Source organism: Mus caroli, chromosome 6, assembly GCF_900094665.2.
Source record: "Mus caroli chromosome 6, CAROLI_EIJ_v1.1, whole genome shotgun sequence".
Lineage (NCBI taxonomy): Eukaryota > Metazoa > Chordata > Mammalia > Rodentia > Muridae > Mus > Mus caroli.
In genome coordinates this window covers 27,019,126-27,037,876 of record NC_034575.1, presented here as the reverse complement: position 1 = coordinate 27,037,876, position 18,751 = coordinate 27,019,126, and the positions used below count along the sequence as shown (strand labels likewise).

General features: G+C 47.1%; 1 protein-coding gene across 2 annotated transcripts in view; it reads left to right on the top strand.

Annotated features, from left to right (window-relative positions):
* Positions 1 to 18,751, top strand: part of Plxna4 (plexin A4) — a 452,006-nt gene that overhangs the window by 382,151 nt on the left and 51,104 nt on the right. For both annotated transcript variants that reach the window (XM_021164546.2, XM_029478188.1), the window contains 8 exons: positions 3,156 to 3,307; positions 7,665 to 7,782; positions 11,615 to 11,751; positions 12,852 to 13,016; positions 15,434 to 15,527; positions 15,895 to 16,134; positions 16,634 to 16,780; positions 17,312 to 17,546. In XM_021164546.2, coding sequence (XP_021020205.1) covers positions 3,156 to 3,307; positions 7,665 to 7,782; positions 11,615 to 11,751; positions 12,852 to 13,016; positions 15,434 to 15,527; positions 15,895 to 16,134; positions 16,634 to 16,780; positions 17,312 to 17,546 — 1,288 coding nt within the window. The remainder of the gene's footprint in view (positions 1 to 3,155; positions 3,308 to 7,664; positions 7,783 to 11,614; positions 11,752 to 12,851; positions 13,017 to 15,433; positions 15,528 to 15,894; positions 16,135 to 16,633; positions 16,781 to 17,311; positions 17,547 to 18,751) is intronic.

Genomic DNA, 18,751 nt, shown 5'->3' with positions numbered 1-18,751 from the left:
TTGTTCTTCCCCTAAATATTTAATATATAAATATTCTCCAACATAAGGATCCATCATATATATATATATATATATATATATATATATATATATATATATATATATAATCCTGCTATAACCTCAGGAACAGGGCTTAGCACACAGTAGGTACTCAATACCTCTCAGCCATGGAGGATGCAGATGGGAAAAATAGCTGTATCTGCATCTGTAAATCAGGAGGACTCACTGGCACCCAGCTTTGCCCAGTTTTGCTAATGTACCAGACCCACACTGAGCAATGGTGACCATGACCCTAGACTATATATGTGTGATGCTTTGGAGTTTTGCACATTCCTCTCCTATCCCTGGTTAGTCAGCACAGAAGCCTTGTTGGACTGTGGAGGTTTTATAACCAAGCATCCTAAACCATGTAGCTTAAACTATCACTATGCTGGAGGCAGAAGTCCTAGATCAAGGTGTTCGCAGGATTGGTTGCTTCTGAAGGCTGTGGAGGAACTGGTTAGACATCAATTGTCCCCATTTCATCTTTTCCTCTATACATGTCTCCAAAATGACCCAATTATAACACCATGATCACACCAGGATGTCCTAATAACCTCCTTTATGCTTAATGATCTCTGTAAAGACAGGTACCTCTACCTACAGTCATGTTTGCAGAACTAGAATATTGTAGTTTGAATATGAAATATCTTTTACAGTCTTGTGTGTTTGGACACCTGGTCTCTAGGTAGTGGTTATGTTTTAGATTGTAGAACGTTTAGGAGGTGGAATTAAGCTGGGGGCTATGGAGGGTAAGCACTGGGGGTTGGAGCTCAACTTCCTTCTGTATTCTCTGCTTCATGGATAATGCCATTCAGCAAGCAGTTGCCATATGCTCTTGCCACCAAGAGCATATGGCAAGACCAAGCCCTGTGCAATGCCTTCCCCACTGTGATCGATCTAACCCCCTTTACCATGAGCCAAAATAAGTCCTTTCTCCTTATGTTGCTTCTCTCAGGTGTTTGGTCATAGCAACAAGAGAAATAACTAAGTCATGAGATTAGTTAGAACTTCCACCTATGAATTGGCAAGGTTGGGGGATGAACATAATTAAACCCTTCACAGCTGTGAAGGTCAGAGTTATTATCTTCCTTTCTCAGGTAGAGACTATTGTCAGAGCTGTGGCTTTACAGTAACCAGAGTAGGAAGAAAACGTTATTGTCTCCCAAAGCTCCTGAGTCTTGAATTCATCTTCTCCTTCACCACCGTGGTAGGGCATATACTGTTCTTGCAAAATGTGCCACTGGGGTCTTGGCTTTTATGAGTGAGCCCCCTTCAGCCAACTGAGGGCGGCCTTCAAACGGCATCCCTTGTCTGAAACCCTCCATCCTCAGCATTCCTGGTGATGCGGTTATCAAAACTGGGCCTTCCTCCAGGCCCCCACTTCACTGTTGTCTGTGGTGACTTCCAGGCTGGAGGACTGGGTTAGGGGGAGGTAAATGCCCTTCAGCCTACTTTTGCACACCCCTATCTCTCCTTCCCAGTCCATTCACAATCCTGTGTCTTCTCTGTGGGAGCACTACTCTCACGCTGCTAACAGCTAAGCTCTCCCTGGGGCTGTGGCACTGGGTGACTCAGTGCATTGAAACCCGTCAGCTGGATTTGCTTTCTCCTTGGCCTGAATCCAAGAAAATCACAAGATAGAGGTGACAAATTAAACAAATCGCACCATGGTGGGGGCTACTTAACTGCCTCCAACCTGGCATTAGCCTTCCAGGGGACTTGGATTGGTTCAAAGATAAAATCCCTCTTACAGGATGACAAGCTAGGGCTGGAACTCGGTGCAGGCACCCCTGCCAGGTGTCAGGGATGCACTGGGGACCCACCATCTGGACAAGCATTGGGCGAGAATTTAAGCACCCTCTCCTTGCCTTCCACACATCTGCCCACCTGATGTGAACAGAAATGGGCCAGTTTCTCCAATAAGGTTGTTTTCCACTGTAATGGGAATATGCTCATGTAAACTCACATAGCATATAAATGCTTACTTATGAGCATGTGCGTTCACAAAAGAATCTGTAAGAGGAAGGAAGTTGCTAGTCTTCAGTAAGTAAACAGCGCTTTCCGCAACCCACCACCACCACCCCAACCCCAGAAAAGCTGCACCAGGGATAGCCCAGTTCAATGCCTTTGGTTCTTCAATTTTACCAGCTACGCAGAACTGCCCTATATGCAACCCTTGCAGATCAGGGTAGAGGGACATTCTGGAAAGTACTAGAGACTCCTGTCATTCAGAATCTCACACAGTGACCTCACTACAGGTTGTAGGCACTCAGAAACCAGGAACAGAAGAGGGCTTTCCTGTGGGAAGTAACAATTAGATGACTTTCACTGTCCACAGCCCCTACCTCAAAGTAGGCCAAGTCCTGGTTACCGAACCCCTACATTCTAATTATGAGCTTTAACATCCGTGGCAACATCTCTGGAGGGAAGGACAGTGGCTTTGACCAGCATACCAGGGTAAAGTCTAAATTAAAACCACTTCCATGAGAAGCCAAGGGAACAAGGAAGGTAAATGGTATGCCAGATGTTCGAAGAGAGACCAGTAGGGTGGCTTGGCGGCAACAGCCTGCTGCCATTGATAAGGCATGCAGGGGATACTGGAGAGATGCTTGCTTTAGGAAGCTGAAGTTCAAGAGAGGAGGAAGGGCTGTGAAGGGTGGGGAACTCAACCTGAATAGTGATTGTAAAGAAGGAGATGTAAAAAGGTGCCTTGAGATTTTCAGTGAGAAGAAATAACACAGAGACTGGACAGTTCATCTTGAAACTGGGTGGGATGGTCCTTAATACATATGAATCTGGGTGGGCAAGAGAATTACATTTTATGCCAGAAGTATCTCCTGATTTTCTCTGGCGTATTTAGTAACACTGCAGTTATATTCTCTTCTTCCATGAGATGGGATGATAGACCAGGGGCTTTGATCATGGCTCTCAGGGCCACAGAGAAATACAGATTCTTTACCCAAGGATAACACCCACTGTTAGCCACACATTTTCTGGACCTGTTGGAGGAACCACACACAGATGCAAAAGAGCCACACCCATTCTGGCCTCTTCAGCAAGTGGATGGTGATGCTTCATGGGGCCTGAAGAATCACTCCTTCTTCTCCCTGCAGATCATCCCAGTGACGGGCCCTCGAGAAGGGGGCACCAAGGTCACCATCAGAGGGGAGAACTTGGGCCTGGAATTCCGTGACATTGCATCACACGTGAAAGTGGCTGGTGTGGAATGCAGCCCCTTGGTGGATGGCTACATCCCGGCTGAACAGTAAGTGAGAGCTACCTGGGAGATGGAGGCAACCCAAGAGGGAGGGAAAAGATGACCCACAGGCTTGAGATGCCCCTTATCACAATACTTGGGACCTGAAGTATTTTGGAGTGAGGATTCTTTTTCATACATAGAGTGGTTTTTCATACGTAAAGTATTTTCATATACATAATGAGATATCCTGGGGATGGCCCCTAAATCTAACACAACATTTTTGGGTGTCTATGGGGTCATCTCTCTGCCTTTAGTATTATTGAGATACTGAGATGCCATACTTGGGAGCTGTAGTCAAGGATGGAAATAGCAGGGAGAGGGAGGAACATGGCTGCTGGCCTCGTGGGGTACGGAGAGGTGAGAAAGAGCAAAATTAAAGTCTGCCGGGGAGTGTGAATTCAATTCTCTCTATTGTCTCTAACTCTCCACGAGCTTTCCCATGGGAAGCAAGCCCTGGGCTGTCCTCTGTGGAGGCTGAAAATGAAATCCGGTACCTTCTCCCAGGCCTGTGTACTCTCTGGCTAAATTTTCTCTTGGCGAAAGGTCATTCAACAGACGACCTTGACCCCTAACCCGCCTAGTGGGGGAGATGCGGTGAGCCACATCTGGTAAATGAGTAAACACTACTTTCCAGACCAGCAAACACAATCACACAATGCTTGGCATCACAGCAGAAGCTCTTTTCCAGCCTGCCTCACCTCACGGTCACCTATCGTCCATCCTGTGAGCATTAGATGAGGGCTGCTGGCACAGCCTCCTCGGGTCTGGCAGTGCCCTGAAATTGTGCTTGCTAGACTCAGTGATGCAGAACCACATAGGTGCAGCATATGCCATTCCTCCTGATGGCCATCAGGAAATCTCCATGGCACCGGTAGCAGGTGGGATACTAATGGATTCACTCCGACTTGGAACCATCCCTCTCAGCTACCATCACTCAGTGACCCAAACATCTATCGGTGGCTCCTACAATTTCCTGAAATCAAAGCAAAGCCAACAGTTGCTGATACAGCATGGTGTGGGGAAAGCTTGACATCCCCTCCCCCCACCGTGGACCCGGCATCAACAATGTTATTATAAAGCCAGATGATTAAAGTGTTGCGATATCAGTTAGATCCACGGAGTGAGATAGGATGCTCAGGGCAAGAATCCTGACATGTAAGAATTCAGTGTGTGATGAAGGTGACAGTTCAAATCAACAAGGAAAGGCGAGATCCTTCAGTAAATGGCGCTGGTTAATACCAGGAAAAGAGTAATGTCAGATCCCGAGTTCACATTAAACACCCAAATAAATTTCAGGTAGATTAAAGAGTTAGGGATACAAAAGTGAAATGGAAAGATTAGAATGCAGGTGTGAATTCATTTGCTTTCATGAACGGGAGGCATGAGCAGAAAAGTAAATCATAAGGAAAAGATGAGAGGTTTTTGAGTGCATTCAACTTAAAAATGTATACAGCAGAAATCGGTGTAAGAAAAATAAAAGTGAACGAAAGCTGGGGATACGGCTGCACCCGCCACAGTTAATAGATACCTTCTTCTTAAGAGAGAAAGAAGCTTTATAAATAAAAGACAGTTATCACGAAAGAGCAAAGAGCAAGAATGTATAACGCAGGAGATGCAGAAAGAACCAAAAACTCCTAAGAGCGATGACATGCAAATGAAAGCAACAGAGAACACCTTTTAAAAGTTAATGCTCAAGAGGCCAAAGATTGAGCTCATTGGGTAGAGTGCTTGCCTAGCTTGCAGGAAGCCCTAACTTCAATCCCCAGCACTGAACCAAACAGGTGCAATCTCCCAACTAGATGGGCACAGACAGGAAGGTCAGAAGTTCAAGGTCATCCTCAATAGTGTTTGACTGTAGACAGAGATGCTATCTCAATAAAAACAAAACCAAAAATAAAAGGACACGCCAGATGCAACTGGCTTGCTTACTTGTGGTGGAAGGGAAACTGGGACAAACTTTTAAGAAGGTATTTGGATACAAGGATTTAAAGTCACAGCTGGAAGCTCCCTATTGCCTTAGGCAGCTTAATGAGACTGTCCCAAAATCAAGAAAGAGAAAGATCAGAAAAAGGAAGCTGGAGATATAACTCAGTGGTAGGGACCTTTGACTCCTTGTTCAATTTCCAGTATCACACTCCATCCCCCACTGTCTTTAATCTATCACGGTGGTTCTCAATCTTCCCATGACCCTTTAATACAATTCCTCATGTTGTGACCCCCTAACCATAAAATTATTTTCGTTGCTACTTCATAACTGTAATTTTGCTACTGTTATGAATCATAATAAATGTAAATACCTGTTTTCTGATAGTCTTAGGAGGCCCCTAGAAAATGATCATTTGAACCCCAAAAGGGTTGTGACCCACAGGTTGAGAACCACTGGTTTAGCTAATACACTCCATAGTCGTTAGTCAATGCTTCTAGAACATTCCGAAAAAAGCCACACTTAAGAATGCTTATCTCAGTTTTATTTATAATGGGAAAAATTTAGAAGCAATGATAAAATATGGAGAATTCATCAGTTCAAAAGGTTATTATACAGATATTCCTCAACTTTACATCTCTATTGGATAGGGTGTGGGCTGAATCCAGGGCTGTGTGCAGGCTAAGCAAGTGTTTACTTCTGAGCTGCATTCTTAGCCCTCGGCATTGTGTCTTGATAAACCTTTCATAAGTTGAAAACAGCATGAGATCAAAATGTGTTGTATATTCCTAACCAGTTACCAATATTGTTTCTTCCTATATACCCCAGTTCACAGGAACCTGAAGCTTTCTGCCACTGGCCAGTGTCACAGAGAGTATCATAGAACACATGGCTAGCTCAAGAAAAGATCAAAATTCAAAGTACAAGATTCTAGACAAAAGTTAACGTGTAAGATTGTAGACAGAGTCTGCAGACTTAACTTCCCTTTCATACCATTGTAAAGCTGGGATCTTGCCAGTTATGGCTTTATAGTTTATCTACCACCTCAGACAAATACAGACAGCAGACAGGCACACATTCAAGGTATCACATGCGCATAGAGGAGACCAAGCAGAGTACAGCCTCTAATTAATTTTACGCAAGAGAAGCTAGTCCTTTTTTTTTCCTTTTCCCCCCACACTAAATATTTATTTTTTATTTTATTATGCTGTCTGTACAGACACACACACATACACACACACACACACACACACATACACACAAAAGACATTTCCTCCGCAGTTCTTTCTGAGAAACATAACACAGAAACAACAGTGTTGGGCATATGGCTCAGTGACAGGGGCTTGTGTGACATGCGCAAGGTCCTGGATTTTATCCCCAGCACAATAAATAAATAAATAAATAAATAAATAAATAAATAAATAAATAGAAAAAAACAGCAGCAACAACAAAACAAACAGAACACAGAGCAGAACAGCACTAAAACCTAAGGACCAAGCAAAAAAACTCTACAGGACGAAAACCTAGAAACCAAAAAGTAAAAACTTAGTCTGTTCTGCCAGCTAGACACTTTCGAATGCTAATGTAGCAAAACATACTGAAAACCAAGTTAAAAACCAGATAAGAAGTTGAGAGTCGGGAGGAAAATAACTGCCGCATTTACAACAAATAAGAATGACTATGCTGAGTTAAGTTTTCACAAAAGACAGTTGGTCAGCACACTAGAGACAGGGCTTTCGTAGAAAAGTCAAAGGAAGACAATTTTAAAAAGTACACACAATCATGTGCATTCTCTATCATAATCACTGGGCTTAAAGTAAGATCTTTTCTATAGTATATTGGAAAAAAATTCTTTCAAAAGATTTTGACCACTTAGTCTTAACTAAAACAATGGACCACTGACACAAATGCAAATTGGTACAACTTTGGGGGAAACGCCATTGGGCCCTATGTGAATAAACCATTTAATCCTGTGTATTCCCTCCTGTTAAGTCTATTCTAAGAAACACGTGATTCTCGGGTATGTGTATCTTGGCATATTTGGCTGGGTTTTTTTTTTTTTAAGCAGGAGAAAAATCAGAATGTTTACACACCCATCAATAGGACGACTATGACATACATGGTGGCTTAAACATGTATGTAATATTACAAAGCGGTTAGTAGAGTTACATATGCAGAGCCTAGGTGGAATCACCAGAGAAAGTTGTTAAATATAAACTGGTATTTAGAACAGTGTGTATGCTATGTTTTACATTTGTCTTTGAAATATATTTACATATACAAATAGATAAACTTGCATATAATCATGTATATGCTTACTTGTTGATGTGCTCACTTGTTGAGCTCATGCAAGCCAGCTTCTGTCTCTGGGCCCTGCTGTGAGCATAAGCCATGGCTGGAAGCCCTGTGGCTCATGAGTTATCTCCTTTGTTTCTGTAGGATCGTGTGTGAGATGGGCGAGGCCAAGCCTAGCCAACACGCAGGCTTTGTGGAGATCTGTGTGGCTGTGTGTCGGCCTGAGTTCATGGCCCGCTCTTCGCAGCTCTATTACTTCATGGTGAGTCCTGGATGTCAAAGGCCTTTCTGGGTGCAGGCCACAGAAATGGTATGGCCATCATCGCAGGGCAGAGCCTCCTCCACCCCACCACCTACATTCATGGGAGCCCCATGTGAACAGGGTCGGAGTAGAGTCTTGATGTCTCAAAGATCTAGATTTAGCTTTTGTGCCTCCTTATAGGGCTGCAAGAAAGCTGCTTTGGCCCTTGGGTCCCAGCGTCTTCTGTGTGGCAAGGGGCAGGGTGACTCCTAGGAACTTTGCCTAAACTCAGTCACTTTTCAATTGGGAGAACTCAGACAAGCTGATTTGCTTTTCTGTGCCTCAGTTTCTTTATTTGGACAGTGAAAATGATACTTGTATCTCTCACACAGTATGGTAAAGATCATACAGTCTCCATCCCATGTGGTGTCATTCCCTGTATTAGCCACCCTCACTCCTCTGTCTGGCCTGGCTCCCCACCACTATCCCCACTTAACCTTATCCTATCATGAGCAGCCTCTCATCTTTTCTTGCTTACCCACCACCCTCTCATAACGTTCTTAACCCCTTTCTCACCTCTCTGGTACTTAATTGCAGGCCCCTTCCATTTCCCCTATTCACTCCCTGGTCCCCACCTCCCATCCCTCCACTCACCAGTATCCTTCCCATAATCTCACCAACCAAGCCTTACCCCAACCACTGAATATTACTCAAGTTCCCTCTGGAACCTTGCAGAGCTGCAAAGCTGCCTGGCTGGCAGCTAGAGGAAGAGGGTAAAGTCTCCTGGCCTAGATCCTCCCATTTTCCATTTTCAAGCTACTAAAGAGCCCACATGGCTGACATTAGAAACCGTCCCTCCTTTGCCCCTTCCTCCCTCCTCGTTCTTTTTCCTCCTCTTCTACTGACAACCTTTTAGCAGCTTGACAGGATTTCCTTACTCAAGAAAACCCAGGTATTGTGTCCACCATGGAGCAAGTTGTCCTTGAATCAGGGTACTTAGACAAAGTTTCAAAGAAGCAATGGAAAGGCAGCGTGTGTCCAGGTTGAACTCTGGCTTCCATGTGGCGCTTGCCTGGCAGGTACTTTCCTTAGCATAAAATTGACCCTGTGGACTCATCCCAAAAGACAGGAGTGAGGAGGGAAAAGAGATGTGAAGAGGAGGAGAGACGCCACACGGAATCATGAACGGTAGCTGCTACAAGGCAAGCACAATGTCACTTTCATAGTTGAAGGGACCTTCTAAGGAAATGGCCTAATGCCACACATCCTCTAGGGTAGACATTCATGGAGGAAGAATGTGATGGACCCCAGCCCCTTCCAGTACTCCATATTTACTTAGGGATGAAATCTTGGAAGCTAGGTGTTTCCCAGTGAGAATGAAAAGCTGGGGTCCCTGAGAGTCCTGTATAGTCAAGGGAAAAGACAGCTTCACCTTCCACTCATGCTTCTGAGTGGCCTTGAGACCTCATTGCTGTCCCCTCAGTTAGGTGGCTTGTGAGATACCACTTAGAAAGCCCTCTCCTAAGGGCTCTTGGCATAGGTTTCTTCAAGCTCCTCTGGGGACTCCTAGAGCTCGGAGGGCTGCTGAGACCTTCCTGGTGCCAAGGCGAGGGGATGATAGCAGTCATCCACAGGGATTTTCAGATTCTTGTGTCCTGGAACCAAGAACTGGACAGATGTGAACAGCTGCAGAAGCAGGGACGTTTATTAGAGAATGATACAGTTCCAAGGGCAGAAGCTGTCTGGGACAAGGAGGAAGTTTACAAGCCTAGCCCAGAGTCCACAGTGGGACTTTTATGTCTCATTTCACAGGCTTTGGGGGTAGTTTGGGCTTTCTCACACCTGCTCTGTTACCTTGAGTTCTCCACCTAGTTTCCTGGATCTCAGGGGCTCAAATCTCCACAGATGGGGGACAGAGTTTTGGTATTATAATGACCTGTGGGTCATCTACAGACACTGGTGCCTCTGTGAGTCTCTGAGCATACTGGTGGCTCCACAGTTCAGGACACACACACACACACATACACACACACACACAGAGAGACAGAGAGACAGACAGACAGACACAGACACAGAGACACAGACAGACAGACAGACAGCCACACAGAGAGAAACACACACACACCAGTTGTCTGTGTTTCCAGTCCTCCTCTTTGCTAATGGGTTTTTCTCCCCTACTAATTTTACAGTATTTCATTCAGGGCTCTCACAGGCTTTCTACCTACTTCAGGGACAAACTTGGGTTCCCCTCAGTTTCTCTCCACAAATCAAACCAGGCTCTGATGTGTGGGTTAGTCCCTGGAATGTCAAGGCTACAAAAGGCCCAGATCAACACGCCTGGCCCATCACCAGCTCTGTCCCAGGAGGTCTCCATGCTGGGAATGCTCCTTCTCCCTCTCCCTTCTAGTCTGTTCCTTCACGGAGCCAAGTGAAAAGCTGGCAAATAATTCAGACTTTGATTTCCCGTGCAAACCCACTGTGAAATATTTATGAAGCATGACTTGAATAATTAATAGTTTCTCACAAGTCTAAAACATGTTTCCATAACACCCTCTCCCACCCGGAGCAGACCCCTTCCAGCCAGTCCCTGCATCAACACCACAAGCAATGAGGCTAATAGCAAGCAGCCGTCCTTTCCAGCATTTGATTTGAGAGCTCCCCATAGCCCAGGGGCGCAGAACCCCAGCTGACAGACCCAGTGTTTTCTCTCTAGGGACAGCAGTAGTGGGGCAAAGCCACCCTTTGGAAATAGCTGATTACTGTCGTTTAAGGAACAAGAAAACTGTCATGGGTCCTGGTGATAACCATTTTGGGGCTCAGATCCCAATTATGTGACAAGAGAAGTTGAATATCTTGCCCACACCATGATACCAAAAGTCCCTTGTCCTTGGGTGTTCAAGCCACAAGGCAAAGATTTCACACCTAGCTGAGGAACATTAGAGCCAAGGTCAACGAGTGTGTCCAGGTGAATGCCACCAGTGTCCCCAGTCTGGGATCTGGGCACAGGGCAGTTGGTTCCGTTTGCTGGTCCCCAAAGGAGGCTTCTAGCAGGAGGGCAACCATAGCCCTGTGAACTCAGTGGGTTCAGGTTCAGTACAGTTTTGTTAGTGGGCTGGGGCTGGGGAAAGGAAAGAGAAGTCTTCATTTAAATGCAGATACAGGCTTCTCACCTGGGACCGGGAAAGTTTTTCCATTAAAATGCTAATGAAAGAACAAACTGCAACTCCAAATCCCTCGACTTCTAGGGCTGTGCTCCCTGCCCCCACCTCCGCCCGCTCCTCACCTCCAGTCAGGGCAGGGGGCTTGGCAGGCCTGGGAGCTTCCCTGGGCACAGTCCTCACAAATCCCAGGCTCTGGCCCCTGGAGGGTGCTCTGGAGACCTTTGGCCATGGCAGGCCCCCTTTGCAGGCACCAGGAGGCTGTTTACTGGCGAGGTGGCTGGAGATCAGAGCTGTGGAGTCAGGTCTCAGTTACAGTACTTTTTAGCTAGGTGACCTTGGAGAACTTAGTGAACCTCTCTGAACCTCATCTATGAAATAGGTAATGGTAGTCATTTTTAAGAAAACCATTGACTGAGTAATCATAGATATATATGTGTCTCTCTCACTATAGATAAAACCTGTCACTAAAAACAAACAAACAAAAAAAACCCTCAGTACACAGAAGCTATCATGACTACTATTATTCTTGTAGAGATGAAAGCACTTGTCACAGAAGAATATAAAATGCCTTGCAGAGGCCTCATGAGTGGATTCTAGAGGGCAGCTCTTCAGTAGGGCGTGAGGCACTGCCCAGGGCCCATCCCAGCCTCCACCTATCCCAGCATGCCTCAGTCCTCTTCTTTTCTACACAGACTCTGACCCTCGCAGATCTGAAGCCCAACCGAGGACCCATGTCTGGGGGGACGCAGGTTACCATCACAGGTACCAACTTGAATGCAGGCAGCAATGTGGTGGTGATGTTCGGGAGCCAGCCCTGCCTCTTCCACAGGTAACCCATGGGCCCATGAGAGGGGCCAGACAGGTAAAGCCCCCTGGGAGGGAAATGTGGGGTCCCACTGAGGTGGATAAGAACTGGCCCTCATCCAAGATGACTAAAAGCTGGCACTCTTCCTGCCTTTGTTTGAGGACAGTAGCCAATTGCTGCATTTCCTGGAAGGTGGGAGAGGTGTTGTGCTCCTGCCCACAGTTCAGCCTGGTACCCTAGTATCCTTTGCAGAGAATGGGGTACCACTGAGCATCCAACTTAGAACCAAAAGCCTCTTTAGGTCCAGAACCTCTCCTGCTGGAAGCTGCCTAGGACCACCTCAGTCAGCCCTGAGCAGGTTGTCCCAGAAGCCTGAGGCTGAGCCAACAAGGGCAAAAGGCCTTCTGCCCAACTGGGCTCTTCAGCCCAAAAGGAATACACACTTTACCTAGCCAGAAGCCAGAGTAGAAGCCACAGGGAGCCCATTCAAGGAATGCATTGGAAAATGTAACCAATCAGAGCCAAAGCTCCCAGAGATAGGTGTGTTCCTACAAGAACTATGTCAGATCCAAAGTCAGACCAGCCTGCACCTTGCATTGCTGCTAGCCAAGAAGCCAATATTTGGATTCTTTTGAGAGTGTTGAGGATGACTTTGCTCAAAGCAACGACAGAAGGGTGAGACTCTCACAGGGCATAGGGAGAGCTGGAACCCAGTGCAGCAAGCTCAGTTGCAGCCTTGAGAGCTATAAGCCAGGTCTCAGGACTCAGAGTCACAGGGAGCAGTTGGCAAGGAGCTGATTCCTGCCAAACCCACTTCACAGGATTCTCACTGCAGGGAAGGAATGAGACAGGGAGGAAAGGGCATTACCAGACTTATGTAGCTAGATACTTGTGAAAATTGGGGCCAGGGTTAGGAGTAAGGAGAGCCCAAAGTGTAGACCTCTTTGAAAGGCAGGCTCAGAGGAGCCTTTTAAAAGGTCTTTGTCTCTGGCTTGTGGACTCTCTATCTGTGACAGTGCTCACCCTTACTTCTGAGAAACCAGATGCACCAAGAAAGGGGTTGACCTGGGACCACTGCTAGGCTTAGTACCTGGCTTAGTACCATGCTCTACCCTCCCTTGCAGGCGCTCTCCATCCTACATTATCTGTAACACTACATCCTCAGAGGAGGTGCTGGACATGAAGGTGACTGTGCAGGTGGACAGGGCCAGGATCCGCCAGGACCTGGTCTTTCAGTACGTGGAGGACCCCACCATCGTGCGGATTGAACCAGAATGGAGCATTGTCAGGTAGGAGGACCCATTCCCCACAACCTTCTCCCTTCATCTGGCCCTCCGTTTCGCTTTCTCAGACATCAAAACCCCAAGGGAAACCAAGCTTGGTGACAAGAGCCTATCACCCCAGTGACTTGGAAGACTGAGGCCTCTCTCTCTCACCAGCCTTCTTCCCATCAGCCCTGTTGTCTGCCTCCCTTTGTTTCTCCCATATACCAGACTCATTCAGGGAGGGCCTGGTCCTCATTTCTTGCTGCTTCCCCATCACCCAACACAAATGCACTAAGCAAAATGACAAAGGAGGTGGAAGAGGGCACACAATGCTGCTATAGGAAGAACCCAGATAGGGATTCAGGCACTTCAGTAGTCTACTGGGGCAAGCCATGGATCTTTCTTGGACCTCTTTCTTTAGGAGGATTCTCCTAGAGTATAAAGTATAGTACCTCCCATCAGAGATGGACCTGCAGGCATTTGACTGTGGCCACTTTTCTATGCCAGGAGGACATTATCAGGATGAGAGGGTTCCATGGAGGCTGTCCCTTCTGAGAACCCCTTGAGATCATTGGAAAGCTGCTGTTCTGGAGTGCATGGGGGACACAGTGAAGACTTGGGGTGGGAAGGAACAGATACAGTCCGTGCTGTTTACCCAACAGATGACCTTAGCAGCACCTTACTCCCAACCTGCTCCCTGCTCAGTGTCCTCCACATTCAGCTCCAGCCAGAAGGGGCCTGGGACTGGGGAAATTAATGAAGATAGAATAAAGAAGTGCTCTGCTCTGGCTAAGGCTGGGGCAAGCCCTCGCCAGGGGCAAAACTTAGACCAGGGACCCAAGGGCCAGATCTGACTGGATGCCTGAATTTTTGTAAATAAAATTTTATTGGCACATGGCTCTGCTCACTGGTTGTATTGTCTACAGTTACTTGCTCGTGATTGCACAGAGTTGAGTAATTGTGACAGAGACCATATGGCCTGTGGAGCCTGAAATATTTCCTGCCTGGCCCTTCACAGAAATAGTTGGACACCCTCTGCTTGAAGACCAGAGAGAAACAGCCTGGCTGGTGAGATGAGAAAGGCCATTGGCTGTCCTTAGCTAAAGTCTGAACGGGAAACAGGCTGTGAGAGCCGTGCCAGGCCTTGGCCTCAGAGCCTGGTGATTCAGGAAGGTGACATAGCCCTTTGTGTCTCACTGAAGATGCTCTGGGACATTCATGGCCTTGTTGAGTTCCGTTTCCCTTCATATTGTCACAGAAATGAAGGTGTCATCTTCCTGGCACTCATCAGTGTCCCAAGTCACACTCATGCCACAAGGGAGGTTGGATACACATTCTGGACTGCCAGCATTTTAGCATAGGTTAAAGAAATCTGAGGATGAACGGGACTCTGCACAATGTGTACATTTGAGCATCCTATATGTGTCTGGGTTGTTTGGGGACAATGATGAGTTTATTTGAAACTGAATGTAGAATTAGTGGTTGGGAAGGCTGGGGACTTGGAGGCTAGATACCAGAAACTCATCTGTAGAAAGAATCCTGCAGGCACAGCTTGAGGTGTATGTGTGCATGTGAGCACATGAGTGCATGCAAGACACACTCAATGAGAAAGAGAAGTCGTGAGAACTTTAAAGTAGATAGATGCCCAGAAACCCATGTGAGTCCAGCTGACAAAGAATCTTAGCTACTGTGGTTAGACGTGATTTACCTATGATGCCTTGCCTTCCACAGCAGGATGCTTGTCAGTGACTCCATTGACCAGCAATCAGTCCATTGCTTACTCTAGTCCCAGGAGGACACAGTCAAACACAGGGCTGCCCACCCTCTCCACAAGCTTCTTCCTGGATATAGAGCATAACATCCTTTGAAAGGCCACACTGAGCTAAATCACTTGAGTCCTCCTCACCCGTGTCTTGTGCCACTCCAGACCTCATTGAGTCTTAGAACATGTCACACCTGTACTCTTAGAAAAGGTCCTGGGCCATGGTTGTCACAGGTCTCAGCTGGACTGAAGCTACTAAGGAGGAAATCTGTAGCTTGGTTGCCATGGAAAACATGGTGCTTGGTCTGCCGGGGACCATTGAGAACAAGACCAAGAGTGGTTGGTGAGGGATAGGGGAGGAGACTCTAGGCTGAAACAGCCGGCTCAAGTTTGGGAGCCTTAGAGAACTAAGAGACCATGCTGTCACCGGGGCCTCTGTGAGATATACATGTTACAAACAGATCAGCAAGGGACAATGCAGACATCTGGTCACCACTGTCCTCCGTCTGACCTTCTGAGATTCTTTTCCTTGTTATTGCACTTAGCTGCTCATCCTTGTCTCCAAGGACACAATTATGCTTCCTCATCCTTGTTGTCTCATGCTGATGACCACTGTTGTCACGGCCACTCTATCTCCTAGGCCTGCAGCTCACACACTCCTTTCTTTGTTTTTGGGCAGTGGGAACACACCTATTGCTGTCTGGGGAACTCACCTGGACCTCATACAGAACCCACAGATCCGTGCCAAGCATGGAGGAAAAGAACACATCAACGTGAGTCCCCTGGCAGGCCCTTGCCTACATATATGACTCATGTCATGGGAAACCTCCGTGACCTGGGATGGTGGGATGGGAAGTTAGCATGGCCATAGTTACAGCTTTTGGGCTATAGGCCTGAAAGACCAATAATTTCCATTCCACCCCACTGTTCCTACACAGACGTACTATTCATCACCATGTTCACATTGAGCAAAGCCATAGCTAGGAGACAGCCACTAGGTGCAGTCTGTAAGTAGCTAAGAGTATGGTCCTGGCTGCCTCCTTCATAATCTTCCCATATCATCTTGATGTAATACCAACTGCACACCAGGAGTCCTGGTGTGGAGACGCTGCTCACTGTTCGCTCCTCTGACTCCCACAGATCTGTGAGGTCCTAAATGCTACCGAGATGACCTGCCAGGCTCCAGCCCTTGCCCTGGGTCCCGACCACCAGTCAGATCTCACTGAGAGGCCTGAAGAATTTGGTTTCATCCTGGACAATGTCCAGTCTCTGCTAATTCTCAACAAGACCAACTTCACCTATTATCCTAATCCTGTGTTTGAGGCTTTCAGTCCCTCGGGAATCCTGGAGCTCAAGCCTGGCACCCCCATTATCCTAAAGGTATTCCAGATAAGTTTTTCACGGCATTTCAGTTATCGATTATTGATTTTTTTTACTGGGAGGATGAGAGGGTACTAGTATATGTAATGCATTAACTTGCTTTATGTTATTGTCACAAAACACATGATGCTGGCTACTTATAAAAGAAAAAAGCTAACTTGTCTCATTGTCCTGGAAAACAAAAGACCAAATAATCTTCCTGGTTCTTATGAGGGCCTTCTAACAGGACCACATGTGACAAGGGAACCAGACAGGAAGTCATAAAACTCCACATGTCCACATCTTAAAGGTCCCATTATCTCTTACCTAACAGTACTAGGGACCAAACTCGTAGCATACCACATCTAACACATACCAATTCTTTGAACTTCTTGCTAATGGCAGCCTCTTTCCTGGTCCATCCATAAGATGAGATGTTGGGTAGTGGGCGGGCCATGGCAGCCACCAGCATCTGTGGTTCTGACTCAAGGTTGGGGATGGTGGCTTTCCTGTTGTTCAGGGCAAGAACCTGATCCCACCTGTGGCCGGAGGCAACGTGAAGCTGAACTACACCGTGCTGGTTGGGGAGAAACCATGCATCGTGACAGTGTCAGATGTGCAGCTGCTCTGCGAGTCTCCCAACCTCATCGGCAGGCACAAAGTGATGGTGAGGCTGCTGGCACCCCCTTGTGTGTGGAACAGGCATGAGGGGTGCTGGATGGGGAGTGGCTCACTGTATCTAGGCTACTGGAGACTTCTGAGAGCACTTCCTGCCCACTGTGAGATTTCCCACAGCTCCCCCCAGACTTGTGTCCATTGTCCTGCCCCAAGAGCCAGCTTCTTATGTATTATCACTCCCTCTGTCCTGGCTAGTGCAACAAGAGGAAAACTTTAAATAGAGTGATAAGTAGTGTTAGGAGAGAGAGAGAGAGAGAGAGAGAGAGAGAGAGAGAGAGAGAGAGAGAGAGATCTGGTCCATGATATCATTTCTATATCAGATGGCAGGATGATTCTCAGGGAAGTCAGCTGGAGCTTTATCAGTGTCTTCCTGACTCAGAGGATGGGCACGTTTTCTAGTTGAGGGGCAGCGGTGTCCACTGTCCATGCTCTGGGGAGCGGTTAGGGAGGGCTCCTCACTGGCAATCATGCTCTCCTTCAGCCTTCTCTGCTACCTTCCCTCTCTTCTCTGTGTCCACAGGCACGGGTGGGTGGCATGGAGTATTCCCCTGGGATGGTATACATCGCCCCAGACAGCCCGCTCAGCCTGCCCGCCATCGTCAGCATCGCGGTGGCTGGTGGCCTCCTCATCATCTTCATCGTGGCCGTACTCATCGCCTACAAACGCAAGTCCCGAGAAAGTGACCTCACGCTGAAGAGGCTACAGATGCAGATGGACAACCTTGAGTCCCGTGTGGCTCTGGAGTGCAAGGAAGGTACTGAGCATCCAGGTGCTGGTGCTGGAGTCTCTGTGTGTGCACATATGCACCTATCATAGGAGAGCATGCAGGCTGGGCAGCAGTGGGTAGTATTAGAGGTTATGTATGCATTCAAGAACATGTAAGTCACCGTATGCAGTTATATACATGTGTGCCTGTACTGTACCAACCAGCCTGGGCAGCATTTGGAGATGCTGAAGGTCATGTGTGTGTGTGTGTGTGTGTGTGTGTATACTTACATTTGTGTATGTAAGTGCCTTAGCCCAGACAGAGCTGCAGTGGAGGGTAGTTACGTGTGTAAATGTACACATTTGTGTTTGTGCCTTTCATTTTACATTTAGGTGACAGCAGCCAGTGCTGAAGGTTGCTTATATTCATGCCTGCACTTGTATGAGTACGAGGGGGTAGGTGTATATGTGTGTGTGCCTCCTGTTCACAGCCCAGCACACTGAGCTACAGTGGGTGGTGGCCTCACAGACTGGGCATTCTAACTACAGAACCTTTCTGCCAGTCTCTGAACTTAGCCAGGGTCACAGCTCAAAGCCCTGTCTAGCCACCTGACATTGGTTTACTCCTTACTCCTTCCAGATATGTTACTAGGATCATTTATACATCAAGCACTGTGTCCAGATTCAACACTCTGGCTTTGGGGCAAGGGGAGTTCATAGTCTCCTCTAGGGAAGACATGGGGGGAGGGGGTCTGTCTCAACATGATGCATGTGAGCAATCCCTAAGTTCTTGTCCACCAGCAGGCAGGGAAATCTGTAGGCTTGATCTGTGATTTCAAAAGAAGTGTGTTTCACAGCTTGTATTTGAAAAATGTACACAAGCCACCATGAAGGGAGATCGGCAGTGTCAAACCCAAGTAGGCAGCTTAGCAAGTAGACTTCTATAACCCCAGGACATCCTTCTGTAAGCCACCCTAGGAAGAAAAAGCTGAGCTATTACTCTGTGGGTAATATGTACCCAGTGTTAATCCAGCCCTGTACCTGGGCTCAGGATCCTGCAGATTCCCACTGGGGAATTCTGATGGGGACGAGGTTCCAACCCATCTCTGCATCCTTCAGCTGTCATCCTGGCATCTGCCTTGTGGGACTGTTAATTACTGCCTTTTATTATATTTACACTGCTTAATTTTTTTCTCTGCAATGTACTCTTCCCTCTAATTAGGTGTAGTGATTAGAATCTCTTTTATGTGAGGC